This window comes from Mastigoproctus giganteus, chromosome 5 (assembly GCF_048544385.1).
Source record: "Mastigoproctus giganteus isolate SK-2022 chromosome 5, ASM4854438v1, whole genome shotgun sequence".
In the NCBI taxonomy this organism is placed as follows: domain Eukaryota; kingdom Metazoa; phylum Arthropoda; class Arachnida; order Uropygi; family Thelyphonidae; genus Mastigoproctus; species Mastigoproctus giganteus.
Window position 1 is genome coordinate 80,224,144 of NC_143579.1, and position 17,269 is coordinate 80,241,412.

The 17,269-nt window shown below is 35.6% G+C and overlaps 1 protein-coding gene across 3 annotated transcripts in view; it reads left to right on the forward strand.

Annotated features, from left to right (window-relative positions):
* The window catches only part of LOC150085521 (COMM domain-containing protein 6-like), a 128,728-nt gene that overhangs the window by 39,614 nt on the left and 71,845 nt on the right, over positions 1–17,269 (forward strand). For all 3 annotated transcript variants that reach the window (XM_090374095.1, XM_090374093.1, XM_090374094.1), the window contains exon 3: positions 12,353–12,418. In XM_090374095.1, the coding sequence (XP_090230221.1) occupies positions 12,353–12,418 (66 nt within the window). The remainder of the gene's footprint in view (positions 1–12,352; positions 12,419–17,269) is intronic.

Genomic DNA, 17,269 nt, shown 5'->3' on the forward strand with positions numbered 1-17,269 from the left:
CCACCATCTCCAGACAGCTCCCACCAGAATGCAGTACTTATACCTCAGAGTTATATGGTATTCTACTAGCCCTAGAGAATATAAAAGAAGCCTCATACGCTAAATCCATCATATATACAGACTCGTTGAGTGCTGTTAATGCTCTACAGTGTAAATCCTTCCCTAGTCGTCCTCTGGTACAGAAAATCTTTGCACAGTTATTAGCACTTCATGGACGTGGACAACTCGTAATACTTTGCTGGATCCCTGGACACGTTGGAATCCTTGGAAACGAGCAGGCAGATTTAGCTGCTAAAATTGCTACAAATGTGATGCCCTCTAATTTCAGGACTCCTTATAGTGATCATAAGTCCTTTATCAAACAGACATATAAAGAAGTATGGACACGCATGTGGAAAGATCAGACAAATAATAAACTTTTTGAAATCAAGAAAGAACCTAAACAGTGGCAATCCAGCCTGAGACGAAACAGAAAGGAAGAAACTATTCTAGCCAGATTACGCATTGGTCATACTTTCCTCACCCATAGCTATCTACTAACAAACAGTGACCCTCCACAATGCAGTAATTGTTTATGCCCACTAACAGTAAAGCATATCATCATAGAATGCCCGCAATATCAAAAAGATCGGAAAACAGCTTTTTTTTCTCTAATTTTCATAATTACAATCATTTAACACTACAGTGTGTCCTAGGAGATCGAGAGAACATGGATGACATTTTTCTTTTTCTAAAATTTATTAATAAATATCACCTTATCTGAACCCCTATCTCCTGTAAGAAAAACGAAGTAAATATCAGACAGTAATTAGTGCATTATAGCCTGAGTTGCTGATGCACCAATAAATCTAACAAACAACAACAACATCTCCTCAGGACGGCTATAGCTTCACGAGTTTGCCATTTTGTAACTGAAATTCGTTCAGGTTCATCTTCATTTCCCTCCTCCTCGACGAAATTATCAGTAAGAGACTGGGCAATTTCTTCATCTGTTAAAGCTGTAGTAACTTGTAGATCACCATCTATGTCCACCCAATCATTAAACTCCTGTTGACCCATGTATTTAGGCTTTTCAACGTGATCAGTATTGTGACTTAATTGCCCATCATGAATAATTAATCCACATTTTTTGAAACAGTTGCTAATGCAGGTTTTGGAAACTTCATTCCAGGCATTCATTGTCATATCAAGTGCATCTAGAACAGTTATCTGCTTTTTTCAGCAAAATCAGCTAATGATTTTGCTGAAAAACTACACGAACAGTTTAAGGCGACGGATGGATGGCTGACAAGATGGAAGGAGAGGCATGATATTGTTTTGCAGCTGACACTTGGTTGAAATAATCCTGAAGACATTTTTAATAGAGATGAAACAGGGTTGTACTACAGGGCTACTCCCCAGGCCACTGCATGATTTTTAAAAATTCCTCTGCATCTGCAGGAAAGATCAAGGACAGAATTACAGTTCTTTTAACAATGCAATGTGAAGGGAACAATCATGATGAAGCCATTAGTTATCAGCAAGAGTAAATTGCCTAGATGTTTTAAAGGAGTAAAACAGCTGCCTGTTGAATATGCCAATAATACCAATGCTTGGATGATAGCTTCTTTATTTGAAGATTATCTTCGTAAATGGGATTTGAAATTGGATAAGAAAAACAAAAAAATTGCATTGGTTTTGAACAGCTGCCCAGCTCATCCAAAGTTGACTTTCAGAAACACTGAATTAGATTTTCTACCTTCAAATACCACATCACTGATTCAACCTCTCGACCAGGGAATAATAATAAAAACCTTTAAGACCTTTTATAGATCGGATATGAGGCGAAGAATCATCCAGTCTATAGATGGTTTGAACCAAACGAACAGAGCTTCATCTACTGTTTGGCATTTTCCTTCACCCTTCCTTTTTCTGGTTTCACTAATCACATTAGTGTTTAATGTGTGGTGTGAGTTTAACAGTTTTGATTAAGATGACTGAGGCACTCCTAATTTTACTACCACTTCCCTTTGAGACATATTGCCTAAGTTTAATTTATCATACGTTTCTATAATTCATAACTTCTCTTTTACACTCAAATTCACTGTCTCTCTGTTCACTGACATTTTTTTTTTGGTAGTAAAATTTAAAACACTGTAAAAATGATAAGTGCCAATCAATAACAAAGCACATGCCGCACACAAATTGGAACTAATACAACACACGCAAGCAAGACGAAGTTTAGATATAGAAATGAAGAGCAGATTTCAGTGAAGGGGAAACACATTTCACCATAATAATGTGAAAACACAGAATTCCAGCTATCGTTATTATCACAAATGAATAAGATTGAGTTTACTACCTGTTTATTGCACTAACAAAATTGCAATAACAGAAAAGCCCAATAAACCGGAAACTGCAAATTGTTTTTATTGTTTTATGGTTGTGACCCTCAGAAATGTGCTTTAGAAAAATATCACAGAGGCATTCAAAATTGATTCTTATAACTGAAAAGGTGATTTTAGTGAACGATGAAAGTATGGTGCATTTTATTGAATTGGATCGGTTCTTTGAAATTTGATTCTATTGAGCAGCTGATTCTAATAACCAGTGATCACTATAACCGGCGCTTATTGTATTTAAAAATGCTGTGTTTTTACAGATGTTAATTTTAAAACCAAACATTTATTCTGCTGAAAATGAAATAAATCAGTCAACTACTGAGTGCCATGCACTCACGATGAAGGGTCCGTAGTTGACTGATTTATTTCATATCTCAAATAGAGAGCTTTATGATAACTGAAAAAAGTTTCTATTACCCCGGCTTGCCCTAAAACTGAGGAACTAATGAAAACTTTGTCTATGTAAGTCTTCCAGTTGTTGTGAAATGACAAGGGTGGGAGAAGCGACTCTGACTTCTTCCTGGAGAAGCGATTAAAATCTTGGGAGAGAAGTGACTGGCAGGTGAGGGCTGTGCAAAACTCTGCACAGGCACCTCTCCACCACTGCCGACTCAACACTGGCTCTCCGAGTACCTTCTTGCCGGGATAACTCCAGCTTTGAAAATTGTTAAAAAATACTTCTCGTCACAAAATTTATAAATGACCTTTATAGAATTATTAACTAACTATTTAGCAACCTTTTTGTCACCAAAAGTGGAATCTCATTACAAAGTTCAAGGGACCTAAATTTTCACATTTTGTAATAACAAGGTTTGTAGTAATGAGGTTCCCCAAAGTGTCAGAATTTTACTGGTTTTTTTTTTTGGTACATACTGTATATCTAAGAATGAGAAATAATGATAATATCAAAAATAAATTAATAAAATAAAATTATAAAACTAAAATAAAATAAAAACAAAAGCCTTGTCTAACAATACAGTAATAGGAATAACATATTAACATATTTTTTAAAGATTTTATTTTATTTGTTAGAAAAACAATAATAATAGCAATAAGAGCTTAATTGACGGTATTCACCTCAACTGATCTGCATAGTTACATGGTATTGAAGTGGAAATGAAGTTTAAAATAAGTTAAAATAAATAAAGATGGAATTGTTAAAAACCTGTAATTAAAATTTGCTTAAGGAAGAAGTGCGCTACCTCGTCACTGGTTGTCATTTAAAATGTTAATATAAGAACAAGGTGAAGCCAATAGTCACAACGAGTGACTTTCGTGAAAAACGTCTTTGGTTGGCAATGATAGGAGAAAAGGAATTATGTATTTAAAGAATTCCTATGTTACCATAATGCATTTCGAGATGTGGGAACTTTACGTGCATGAGATTCCAGGCCGGTGAAAGGTTGGTTGGAAGTTTTTTATTATTATTATTAAGTTGATTACATAATGGGACATTAAGAAGCTCTATAAATCAGCTAAGAGAAAAGCAATATTAGCAGAAATTAAAATATTGTACAGTATATATTTTGATATATACAATATTTAAGTATCACAGTAAAAAGAATTGCAATCTTAATATAAAAGGAGACAAACAGACCATTAACTTTTTAATAAATTAATCTAATTTAAAGAAAGAATCCAATGTTGTTTGCACAGTTTTTGTCCTATATGCACTTTTAACTACAGCACAGCCGTTATCAAATGCAATAGTTGTTTCTTTATCAACGTTACTGCAGGCCAACACATTCTCTATTATGTTCAATGCATTTTGGGCATCTTTTTTAGATGGTAGTGTTTTGTGCTTCTTCACTTTCGCTGTCGCTGTTAACAAAAACATCATCGTTTTGTTTGGTACCCAGCAGCTCTTTTGGTGTTGCAGTGGTAGCAACTTCATCATCCACCTTCACAAACTTTTAAATTTGCCAACAAAATCCATATGCTCCTTCAAATTCCTCCATTCCTCACTGTTGCTATCACATTCGTCTGCTGGACCATGTTTTTCGATGATGTTCTCTCCAAAGCCACTCTTTCTGAAACAGTTGATAATTACACTTGACGTAACTCTAACAAGCAATAACAAGGTTACGGATAGCATCCAGGACATTCCAATATTGTCCTCCCTTATGGTCAAAGTTGAGAAAAACATCTGGAATGCCTTCATTAAAAATGAACATCTGCCAATGGTATGTCTCGATATTCAAAGGGCATTTGACACCACTTGGCTTTTGGTGTCCTTCGAGATCTATGCATACTTGGCTTACGGGGACATTTGCCACTTCCTACAAACCTATACTTTTCAGGGGTTTATTATCAAAATGCCCTCTCACAATCTTTTTAACCAAAGTGGAGTCATCCCACAGGGCTCTGTTCTCAGTTCCACACTTTTTGCCATCAGAATAAACCAAATGACAAAAGTCATTTCTGCTACTGTTGAAACATACGTGTATGCTGATGACCCTTACTATCTCATGCTAGTCCCAAAACATGAACTGTATTTTCAAATGACAATTCCAATGTGTAATCAATAAAATAGAAGGATGTCCTGGAATGGCTATTGCCACTCTGAACAGAAAACTATTGCAGGTCATTTTTGAAAAATGCAAGTTACATCCTGAACCTGAATTATGACTGAGAACTCATCCTGTAATGCTCTGACAATGTCTGTTTCTTAGGTCGAACTCTAGACTGTAATCTCAACTTTCTGAAACATGGAATGAAGATTCAAATTATCTGCCAGAAAAAAGATGAATACCCTACTTCACTTGTACTATACACGTATTAGATAGATTTTGACTAGACTATGATGTGCCTGTATATGATTCTGCAAGAGTGGCCTTGCTCAATTCATCATTATGCCTTTTGGATAGCCGTTGGAGATAGCCCTTTCTGAGGTTTATTTTATTATTATTATTTTTTCAATTTGTGAATGTTTTCCAGGTTTTTAAATAGGTGTATGTATACTTGCATGTATACCAATGCTAGAAGTATAGTAAATAAATTTCATGAATTTGAAATTCTTGCTGGTCAAAATATCAAAGGCAGGTATTGTTGGGATATCAGAGAGAGAGAGAGAGACAGTGTCACACAGATATAAGCAGTGCAGAATTGGAATTTGGGGAGTATATTGTGTACAGAAAGGACAGACAGGGAAGGAGGGGTTATGCTGTTAGTCAAGAAACACAAAATCTAAGGAAGTGCATCAAGTTGACATGGCTGGACAGTGCAACATTGAGTCAGTTTGGTGTGACATAAGCACTGGGAGAGCCTAATGATTGTAATCCCAATGTTATAGGCCTAATGATTCTAATGAGTACAACAAACATTTGTACAGAGTAATGGAGTGGGCCAGTAAATCAGATGGTTTTATAATGAGGGATTTTAACTTCCCAGATATTGACTGGAACTTGTGGGAGGGTCACTCGCACACTATCAAGACTTTTGTGGATTTATTGGATGATTGTTTTCTGCAGCAACATATTCGAGAGGCAACCAGAGTGTGTAATACTCTTGACCTGGTTATCAGCAGTGATTATTTGTGCATTAAGAATCCCCTGTTACAAGACAATTTGATTTACTGACTCAATCTATTTCTCTGCAGTTGTTCATTGTATTCATCAGATTCATTAGGCCAATAACACACTCCTACTCTTAATTTTGCTTATCCCAGTGCTTATGTCACAAGAAACTGACTCAGCATGTCCACCCATGTCAGCTGGATGCACTTCCTTAAATTTTTTTTTTTATGTGTTTCTTAACTAACAGCATGAACCCTCTTTCTATTCTGTCTATCCTTTCTGTACACATTGTACTCCCCAAATTCCAATTCTGCATTCCTTATCTCTGTGTGATGCCATGTCTCTGATATTCCAACAATATCTGCCTTTGATGTGTTGACCAGCATCTCAAATTCATCAAATTTATTTACTATACTCCTAGGATTGGTGTACATGCAACTATTCTTACTCTTAGTTATCCTAACACAGCCCATGTATTTACTTGTTCCATGATAACTCCCAGCAGTCCTGGAAATCCCCAGCACCTTGCTTTCCAGACTGCTGCTCACTCCAATAGAAGCAGTGCAAGAATCACTTTCACCTCTGCCTACTGTTAATCTATTATTAATAGATTAGTCTATGAATCCCCCTAATCTATCAGTTTTCTGACCCACCTTGCCTCGATAGCATCAAGGCAGTGTAAGATGGAAACAGTCTCTCCTTATGAAGTTCTTTCACAGATAGGAAGATTATTGCATTATATAAGGCAACGGTTAGGCCACATATTGAGTACTGCATACAGATCTGGGGGGGTATCATTTTAGGACGGATGTAGAGCAGTTGGATAGGTACAGAGAAGGGCAATGAGATATGAGATTAGTAAGGGTTACAGAAAGGTGCTCTTATTTAGAAAGGTTTCAGTAATGCACATTGCAGCATCTGGAGACTAGGTACCTGCAAGGTAATCTGATTGAGGTGTTTTTGAATGCATTGAGCAAAGCTCAATGCTGATTGGATTCTTCCTCTTGCTCAGACTATGCATAAGAGGGGGTATAACTTCAAATTGAAGAAGGATGGTTGCAGAATAGTTTGAAGTTTGCCTTTAGCCAGTGGGTGGTTGATTGTTGGAACAAACGTCTATCTGTTGTTGTGGAAGTGGTTAGTTTAAATGAATCCAAGGAAGAACTAGAGAGACTATTGAAGGGAATAGGTGAAATGGGAGGTGGTTTTTTTTTTTTTTTTTTTTTTGCTGATTCTGTATAAGCTTGCTATTTTGTATCATTTGACACTACTAATATGAATACTAATATTCTTTACAATCAACAAAGTTACCAGTGAGTGATTTATCCTTGTTTATAGGCATATTTTTTAATTGTAAATGGATAAGGAAATGCAGAATTGATGAAGCTTGTTCTCTTTACCTACCAATTTATGTTCTTATGGTAATAAAGACTAGAAACAGCATGTGCTGTAGTGATGCTTGCTTTATGATGACCTCAGGTATCCTTATGCTTACTGTTGTTTCCATCAAAACCTAAAAATAATTAAAGTGAAATAATTATAAAGATGATGGGGGAGCGGGAAAGTAGAATTTCAGCATTGCCTTCAGAAGGAATTTAGAAGGTTGCTTTGTCCAGGAACATTCTTCCATGTAACTTGTGATGACAGTGATGTCCTGTTATCCCCCCACCCCGTCATCTTTTTTATTCTTACTTTGGTATGAGTGAGTGTGGTATTTTTTTGGTGTTTCTGAATATGGTGAGTGTGTTTGTTATTATTTCTTTTTAACTTGACAGATAACAGTACAGCCTTAAAGAATGCAAGGGTTAGGTTCCTGCTACCCCTGTGTAAGTGAGAGTTTGCATTAATTTCAGGTTCTCCTTATAGAAAACTATTGTACTGAGGTAAAACTAGGTGAACTTACTTAGCAGAGCTGATAATCCATGAACTCCTGTAATCCATGTATGTGTGTGTCTAAACCTTATTTGTGTACATTGAATGTACATAAATCTTAAATAAAATTGTCAGTTTTATGATTAACACATTATCATCCATATGGTATCATCTAGATCAGTGCTTTTCAATGTTTTATCATTCACAGACCACTTCAAGCATTCTTTACTTACCTGACAATGAATTTTCCTGACAAATTTGTAGTTTTTTATTTTATTATCAGCTCTGCTAAGTAATGAATCGGTGGTAATAACATACGAATGGTAAGGGAAATTTTAAAAGAAAGAAAAATTTGTCATATTTTTTATTGAAAAAATAGAAATAAAAAAGGCTTTAAAAATTTTAATGTGATGGTTGTGCCTGCTTTCTTTTACAAAGTAAATAGTTGATTGCCAATTTTAATTTTATTTGTGATTATATTTTATACTTACAATAAAATTTACCTTCCCACGGACCACCTACAACCAACTCACGGACCACTGGTGGTCTGCAGACCACAGATTGAGAAACACTGATCTGGATTAAGTACTGAAACCTTACTAAAGCTTATACTCTGCATCTATTTTGACATCAACCTTTCCGTTCTCTCTCCCCCCTTTCATGAGTTGCCAACTGCTAACATAAAACGGACAAGCAATAACAGCAAATCATGAACACAAGAATGAATCAAAGAGGTGGGTACATTTGAGCAGGGTTACATACTTTGAGACCCTACTGGACTGTTTTAACATAAATATACTGTGGTTTTTATAAATATACTGTGGCCTTTGTTATCCATAATTAGCGTTACGAGTACCGTAATGTTAGCACGTTACCTTTCACGACTACTAACTTATATATATATATATATATATATATATATAAGTTACTACTACTAACTTATATATATATATACACACACACACACACACACAGTGCTTTTTTTGGGACGGTATGCAACAGTATGTTGTACCGGCGCCTTTATTAACAGTGATGTGTGACATTTGGATGCAGTGCACTTCGAAATTTGCAAAATTCCGTAAATTTTTTTCACATATTTATTTATTTAAATAAGCTTAAAATTATATAACTAAATTTGCATTTTTAATGTCTATTTTTAAGATATTTTCTATATAAAACTGTATAAACATTTTTATAATTCAAAATTTAATTTCCCTTGGAAATTACATTTAAAATAGTTTCCGTTGAGCGAAGAAAATTTTCATATTCGCATTTCTGTTCGCATTTCTGACCTGCAGGCAATTAGTGCTACTGCGTGAATTAAGAGAGCTAAAGCATTCTACAACTTAGCGGTACCCGGTAAAACTTATTCAACCGCCTGTCCCACATACGGAGGAGTTGCGCTAGTCAAGAGTGAGCAGATCAAGGTGTATTCCCAGTGGGCTCTGGTCCACCTTCTACTGCAGTGGTGTCCAACCTTTTCCCATACAGGGGCCATATTCAAAAAATTCAAAGTTAGATTTCTTTAGTGTGTTACATTTTTCATATCTTGTTGTATGTAAAAGTAAAATTGAAAATATTTGAAAATTTTATTAAGTACAATACACAATTACATTAACTGAACAAAACATTTAATGAGAAAATGTTTTTGATAATTACCAAAATTTAAAATGCTGTTTTAGTTCACTTTTCTCATGGACCGTAGGCTGCACACCTTTGTGAATCAACCGTAAGCGCCCCTTTCAAGAATTAGAAAAATGATTTTCTTTTATCCTGACAAATAATCATCTGTTGTTTCGCAGAAATGCGTTATCCACATTTTTCCGTATCTCTGTTTACTGGGTCACAGTACCTGAATATCCAAATTACACCGACATTTTGGACAGTTTCAAAAAAAGAAAAGAAAAAATTCACATTTAAGAACTAGTGACAATACTGATGACGAGAGAAGGAAAATGAGGACAATGAAGGTATAAATCCTTCTAAACATGAATTGTTGGCATATAGTGAAAGTGAAGTTAGAAAATTGTCAATTAGGTTACACTTAAATGAAAGAGATGCAATTTGTGGATTTTGGGGATACCTAATTGATAAGAAGGTTTCAGAAGAATTGAAGCATTTGATGAACACTGAGTACAATACCAATTTCATCGAGTGAATGTGAACGAGGATTTTCACAAATGAATCTGATCGCCAGCCCAACCAGCACTTTGTTGATGACAAAAACAGTTTCTTTTCTACTGTTTCTTAAAATTGTAAGGCCCACTGCTGACCTGCTTCGATCCAGCAAAATATGTTGATTCGTAGCTGCTTCGGAAACATCATTCAGCAACCGACACACAAAGAGGAAGTCAAGAAGTCAGCAACCTGCGGCTCACGAGCCACATGCAGCTCTTTTAACATGTAACTGCGGCTCTTTAACTTTACAGCTCACATGAAGCATAATTTGAAATGGAGTTAGAGGACTTAAAAATCGAGGACACATGGAGTGCAAGACTAAAATGCCTTAAAACAGAAATTGAGAATTTGGAGAGGCAAAAGGCCGCCCTTACAATTCTGCACAAATGGATGGCGATAAAGGACTTTAAAATGCAGCCCAAATTATGTTTGATGCACGGAGTAGCTTACCGGACCCATATATAAATTTGAAAATATTTGCATTTGGACTTCTCACAGTTTTTGGTTCGACATATTTCTGGAGCAAATATTTTTGAACACGAACTATATTAAAAATAAATCAACAAACCGTCGTCTGAAAATTGCAAGCATGTTTAATTACGACATACTCGCATGGTGTTGAGAGATACTTGCTCAAGAAGTCCATCAGCAAAAGTCACATTAATTTGTACCTAATTGGATATTTGTTATGTTTTTTCAGTACTGTATTAATAAATAATATTTCAAAAAATATATATATTTTTTTAATAAATACCTTCCCACTCTATTATTCCATTTCTTAAAAAACTCTCTCTCCCCCCTCCCAGCTTGAGCTCAGGCTCTTCGGATTCTCTCTTTTTTTTTTAATTAGATCAAAAATGGCTCTTCACTCAAAAAAAGATTGCCAACCCCTGGCATAGGGGGTCAGATGAGAACTTAATAAAAATTTGGAATATTCTACAAAAACTTTATTATGAAATTATTTTTACTTATGTTATTATTTTTTACTTATTTTACTCACATTTTACTTTTTTTATATACTTGAATAATAAATTTATGCTTAGTAAACTGTGTGTTAATACACTTAATTTGTTGTTTTTATTCTAAAAACATTACTACTAAAGTCAGGAAAAAAAAAAAAAATTCAGAGTACTTTTCATATCCTTTTAATTTTCCTGATAGCAAAAAATGAGTACCGGCACCTATTTTTTTATACAAATAAAAGCACTGTATACAGTGGATTCCGGTTATTTGGGGCACAGGTTAATCGGGGCAGCCGTTTATATGGGGCAAATCTTAAAAAACAAAAACCAATCAAGAAAATAGCCAGGGTTTACTTCGCTTATTTGGGACAAAATGCCATTTAATCGGGGCAGGAGACCTCGGCACTGGAGATTACCCTACGATTGTCTCCGACCGTACCACGTAATTCGGTCGGATTTCTGGAGGTCACAACCATAAAAACAATTAGCAGTCACCTGTTTATTGGGCTTTTCTGTTAGTGCAATCTATCATAAACGGACAGTAAACTCGATCTTATTGAATTTGCGGTAATACCGACAGCTGGAATTCTGTGGGTTATTATGGTAAAATGTGTTTACACTTCCATGGAATCTTCAATCATACAAAAAAAATAATTTTCAGAATCTTCTCTTCATTCCTATTTTTCAAGCTTCGTAATTTGTTACTCCGTTCTCACTTGCGCGTGTTGTGTTACTTGCAATTTGTGTGTGCCGTGTTCTTTGTTATTGATTGCTTATCTTTTTACTGTTTTAAATTTTAACCCCCACCCACAAATGTCAGTGAACAGAAATATCAACTAGTTAGTATGTACATATTACAGTACGTATTAATTATTCCGATTATCACGTATATTCTTCCGATTTTCACGTATCATTTAATTTTTTAATTAGTAAGGTAATAAAGAGTAAATTTGTGCTTAATATATCTTTACTTTTATAGATTGTGAATAATATTCCTCCTATTTTCGCTAATTAGAATCGCTGTTTAATAGATTACTACACATCGTATAGTGAACGGTATTTTACTGTGGTGAGTTCGTTGTAACTTGATTTGATTGTACAGTGAACTAATTGTAAAGGGGGGGGGATAAATTGTATTTTTAACTATTTACGTGAAACTTCGGATAATTGGGGCAGCCGCTTAATCGGGCCAAAATGTACTAGTCCCGATGTGTCCCAAATAACCGTAATCGACTGTATATATATATATATATATATGGAATGCAGTAATTTTACTCTTATCCCTCAATATGCTATATTCTGCGATCACCTTGTATTACTACAATGTATTATTAAAATAATTTTAATATATTTTTTATTTTTAATAATAAATTAAAAATTTATTATTAAAAAATTATCCTTCTAATTATTCTAAAAAATTAATTAAACATTATTCTTTTTGTAGGTCCTGGAAGTTTTGTTGTATCTTCAGCACAAAAAATCATATATTGATAATGAAATGTTATGGAAGGTAATGATGTTTTTTGATTTTTAGTACAGTGTGGAAACACAGTAGCATTTCTTTGACTATACATTTGTCTGTGTGTGTATGTGTAACATTATCCTTCCAGATAAATGGAATTTTCTGAAATTTGATACGGGTACAGTGGTTGAAAATGGCTGCCTCAGTCCCTTCAGAGTGCTAGATTTTAGATTTTTTTTTTTTCAGTTTTTAGACAGATATAACCAAGCTGGAATTGTCAAAATAAATATCAAAATCCAAGTACAGATCAAATGAGAATGCATCAACATCTCTGATTTTATTCCAATTTCTTTATGTGATTAACTTTAACTTAATTAATTTTATTAACTATATCATTTTATTTTATTTTTTTATCCTTTTGGCTGCTGAAATCTGGAAATGACAAACATAGGCACAATGAAGTTACTGAAATAATTGACGCCTCCATAGCCAGGTGGGAAGGAGCAGCAGTGCGTAGTACACACTTCTTGATTAGACCGGGGTTCGAGCCTGTCACCACCAAATACGGAGGATGCGGAAAGGTCAGGGAATGACCACTGCATATCCCGGAGCAATATGGCCTTAGTTGCTAATGCTCCTAAAAAAAGCCAAATAACAATAACAAAACTTAAATAATCTTATACAAAATTGCTTCAGTAATGTTTCCTTTAAAAAAAAAAATAAGGAAAAAAAGATAAATGCAGATACTGCACAGGATATTTTCACCAGTGACCAAGAGAATCCTCTGGACACTGGATTTACTGAGAATGTGGAATCTGGGTCAGTCACTTGGAATTACAGTCTGTCAAATAATTTATACAAAAAGTTTGACAAACTAGTTTTCTGAATAGTACATATACCTTCTGTATGTATCATTGACTGACTGTGTGTGTGTGTGTGTGTGTGTGTGTGTGTGTGTGTGTGTGTGTGTGTGTGTGTGTGTGTGTGTGTGTGTGTGAGAGCTGGCTGAATATTTGCATCTGTGCGCATGTGCCTGAATGGGTGAATATCAGAATTGTGAAAAATGAGTTGTGAGGTCCAGCCAGTAAAAGAAATGTACACAAGGAAGTATGGAAGTTGAATGTGTGTAAGTATGGTTGAATGTGTGTGCGTCGGTGATAATTTCTGTAGGTTTGATGTGCTAGATGGGTGAATGTGTGTGTGTATGTATGTGGGTGAGTAATTGAGTGTCTTTATTTGTGTTTTGAAAGTGGACACGGAAGAGTCCAAATGGATTAACTACTAATGAAATCGACTTCATCCTCACTAACAGAAGATATATTGTGAATGATGTTACCGTCCTGAATAAGGTAAATGTTGGAAGTGATCACAGAATGGTAAGATGTACATTTGATATAGATGTAGGAAAGGAAAGGAAAGGAAAGGAAAAAAGTGACTCGAGTAAATAATACAAAGGCCTTTCAGATAACAGAAGAGGAGAAAAAGCGGTATGTACCGGAACTTAAGAACAAGTTTGAGCTTCTGCAGACTGCTCAGGACCAAGATATCGACGAGGAATATTACAACTTTCTGAAAGTGATAAAGCCCAAGAAACGTATAGGGAAAAAGAAATCCAAAGAAGAAAAAATTAGTCAAGAAACACTTGTCATGATGAACCGAAGACGACAAATGAAAAGCAATAAAAACACTGACAGGGAGAAAATTGAGTATATTGAGTTATGCAAAGCCATTAGAAAGAGACTCAGAGAGGACATAAGAAGATTTAAAACAAGAAAAGTAGAACAAGCATTAAGGGAAAACAAAGGATTTAAATCAGCAGACATGAGCAGTAATACAGAAAGACAAATGATACTGAAACTGAAGAATAGCGATGGTGTACTTATAAACAGCAGAGAAGGCATAATTCAAATAGCAGAAGACTACTATAGAGAATTATAGGAGCAGGGGAATGATGCCAGCAGTGTGGAAGATGGATTGCAAAGTGATAGCAACACATACGACATACCCGATATTCTTCCTGATGAGGTAGAACATGCATTGAAGAAAATGAAGAAGCAGAAAGCCCCGGGGGAAGATGAAGTTACTGTAGAGTTGTTAAAATTGGGAGGAAGAGACATAACACAAAAACTGGCAAGGTTCTTCACAAAGTGCATTAGAAAAGGTGTGACGCCTAAACAGTGGAATAATGCAATCATAGTTTTGCTGCATAAGAAAGGAGATAAATCAGAAATTGGAAATTATAGACCAATTAGCTTGTTATCCCACATCTACAAGTTGTTCACAAGGGTCATTACTAACAGATTAGAAAGAATACTTGATGAGAATCAACCGAAAGAGTAAGCTGGCTTTAGGACAGGATTCTCAACTATGGATCACCTTCACGTAATATCACAGCTAATGGAGAAAGCAAATGAATAAAAAACACCATTATGCCTGGCATTTGTGGATTATAAAAAGGCATTTGACTCCATACAGCATAAGGCAATGTTTTGGGCACTGCAAAGACAAGGCATAGATACCCTATATATTATGGTTTTGAAGAAAATATATGAGAGTGCTACCTCCTTTATTAGACTAGACAAAGACAGTAGGAAATTTAAAATTGAGAGAGGAGTTCGACAAGGAGACACAGTATCTCCAAAGCTGTTTACTGCTGCCCTTGAGGAAGCTTTCAGAAGATTAGACTGGTCCCAGAAAGGAGTCAATGTGAACGGATAGCACCTAAACCATTTACGATTTGCAGATGACATTGTGGTCATAAGCCACGATCCCAAAGAATTAGAGGAAAATCTTAATCAGTTATGCACAGTTAGTAAGGATTTTTGACTAAAGATGAATATGGCTAAAACAAAAGTAATGATGAACAAGTATGCCACAGAAAGAGAAATAATGATTGAAGGAGCAGTAATTGAAAAGGTGGAGTCATATACTTATCTGGGACAAGTTATTAGCTGTAATAATAATAAATGGCTGGAAGTCAAGAGAATAAATTTTGGATGGATAGCATTCAGGAAATATAGTCACATACTGAAGAGCAATATCCCACTTTGTCTGAAACATAAAATAATGAACCAATTTATACTCCCCACCATACTTATGGAAGTGAAACTTGGGCACTCACCAAAAGAATGGAAGAAAAGCTGAGAACTACACAGCAAAGAATGGAACGAATTATATTGGGAATCAGACTGTTAGATAAGAAGAGAAACACATGGATTAGGCAGCAAACTGAAGTAAAGGACATTCTGATCAAAACTAAAGAACTAAAATGGTCTTGGGCAGGACACATAGCTCGAAGACATGATGACAGATGGACTAAGAAAATAACAGAATGGTATCCAAGAGGAGCTAGAAGAAAACCTGGAAGACAAAGGCGGAGATGGATAGATGAAATTCATGAGTTTGTGGGTAGTAAATGGATGGCCAGTGCTCAAAACAGAAGGAACTGGAAAGTTGCTGGAGTTGCTTTCAATCCTGCAGTGGATTGAAAATGGCTGATGATGATTTGTGTTTTTGTAAAGTGGTGGTATGACTGGATGGATGGAACTTTGTGTTGGTATGAATGTTTCCATTTATGAAATGTAAATGTGCCAAACCCTGCCATGGGCAGATTCTGGGGCAACTAAATTTCAGTCTAATCTAAAAAAATTCCCAATCCAAAATACCTCTTCTTGGACCCCTGGACTTGGGAGGATTAAATTTCTAAACATAAGAATCAAAATTGCCTAGAAGGGGTAACAGGCCATGACAAACATGATGGTGCTTCTCAAAGGCTTGTAGTTTGATTTTTGAAAGAGTTGTGTTTGTAGGCGGTAACATTTACTCTGGCTAATACTTCCAGATGCTCCTCTCCGCTTCAATTACCGGGGGTCAAAGTCCTACCTTAAGGGTTGGATTAAGCAATTGTACTTTATATACTAGACCCAACCTCACCAGTTAGCTGAGTGCTAGACGCGATTCCCTTCGTTAAGTATGTAATTGAGTAGAGGAACAATAATTCACAAATACTAATCTATACTAATCTGTACAAATTCTTTAATGAGACATTTTAAAACAATATATACAAGGTTTGACAATACTTATCAAAATTCTCTTCCTCACACGTAATCTTCAGATACAGTCCAGCATTTTGCAATAAACAACGTCAACCCACCTTTTTTTTTATTATAAAGTATTCTGTTTCTGATCAACATATTATAACAGACAAAAATAAAAGCTAGTATCCTGTACTTATTCTCGCTGACAGGATTTGGGTGCTAGGCTTACTTCAGTCTTCTTGTATTGTCCCGTATATTACTATAAACACCTTAATTGTTACTCACACTGATTCAGTACTGTATGTCTCAGTTTACAATTTACTTAACTCTAGTTCTACCACTAATAAACAATCAAGTATTGTGTGACACAGGCAGTTTGCTGTTATGCTATTAACCGCCCCCCCCCCTTTTTTATTACGAAGGGAGAGAAAATATGCCTTGGGGAAACAGCATTTATTCCGGTGACCGTGGTGGCCAGTACAGGTATTTTAGATTTAAAAGTTAATCAGGTACTCACAAATCTTTAGAGTTTTCGTTACATTCCCTGGAATCCATCATCTGTACTTCTGACCACTTCTTCGGCATCGGATTGGTGGTCCCCTTTGTTCTTTGAAATCTGGTGTCTCAGCAAGCTTTTCATAATACCTTTTTCCTTTCCCCTTTTTCTTTTTTTTTTACCGCTGCAACTCTTTCACCAAAAAACCATCCTTAGCGCAGTATTCACAACACATAGACTTCCCCACTACTTCGGCAACCTCCGTTCCGTGCCAACCTCCTTTTCACCACCACTACAGTTCACTCCCCGTGCAAGACTGCTGCTCTACCCAGAAAACCCACCAAAATTTTTCAAATCACTAGCTCC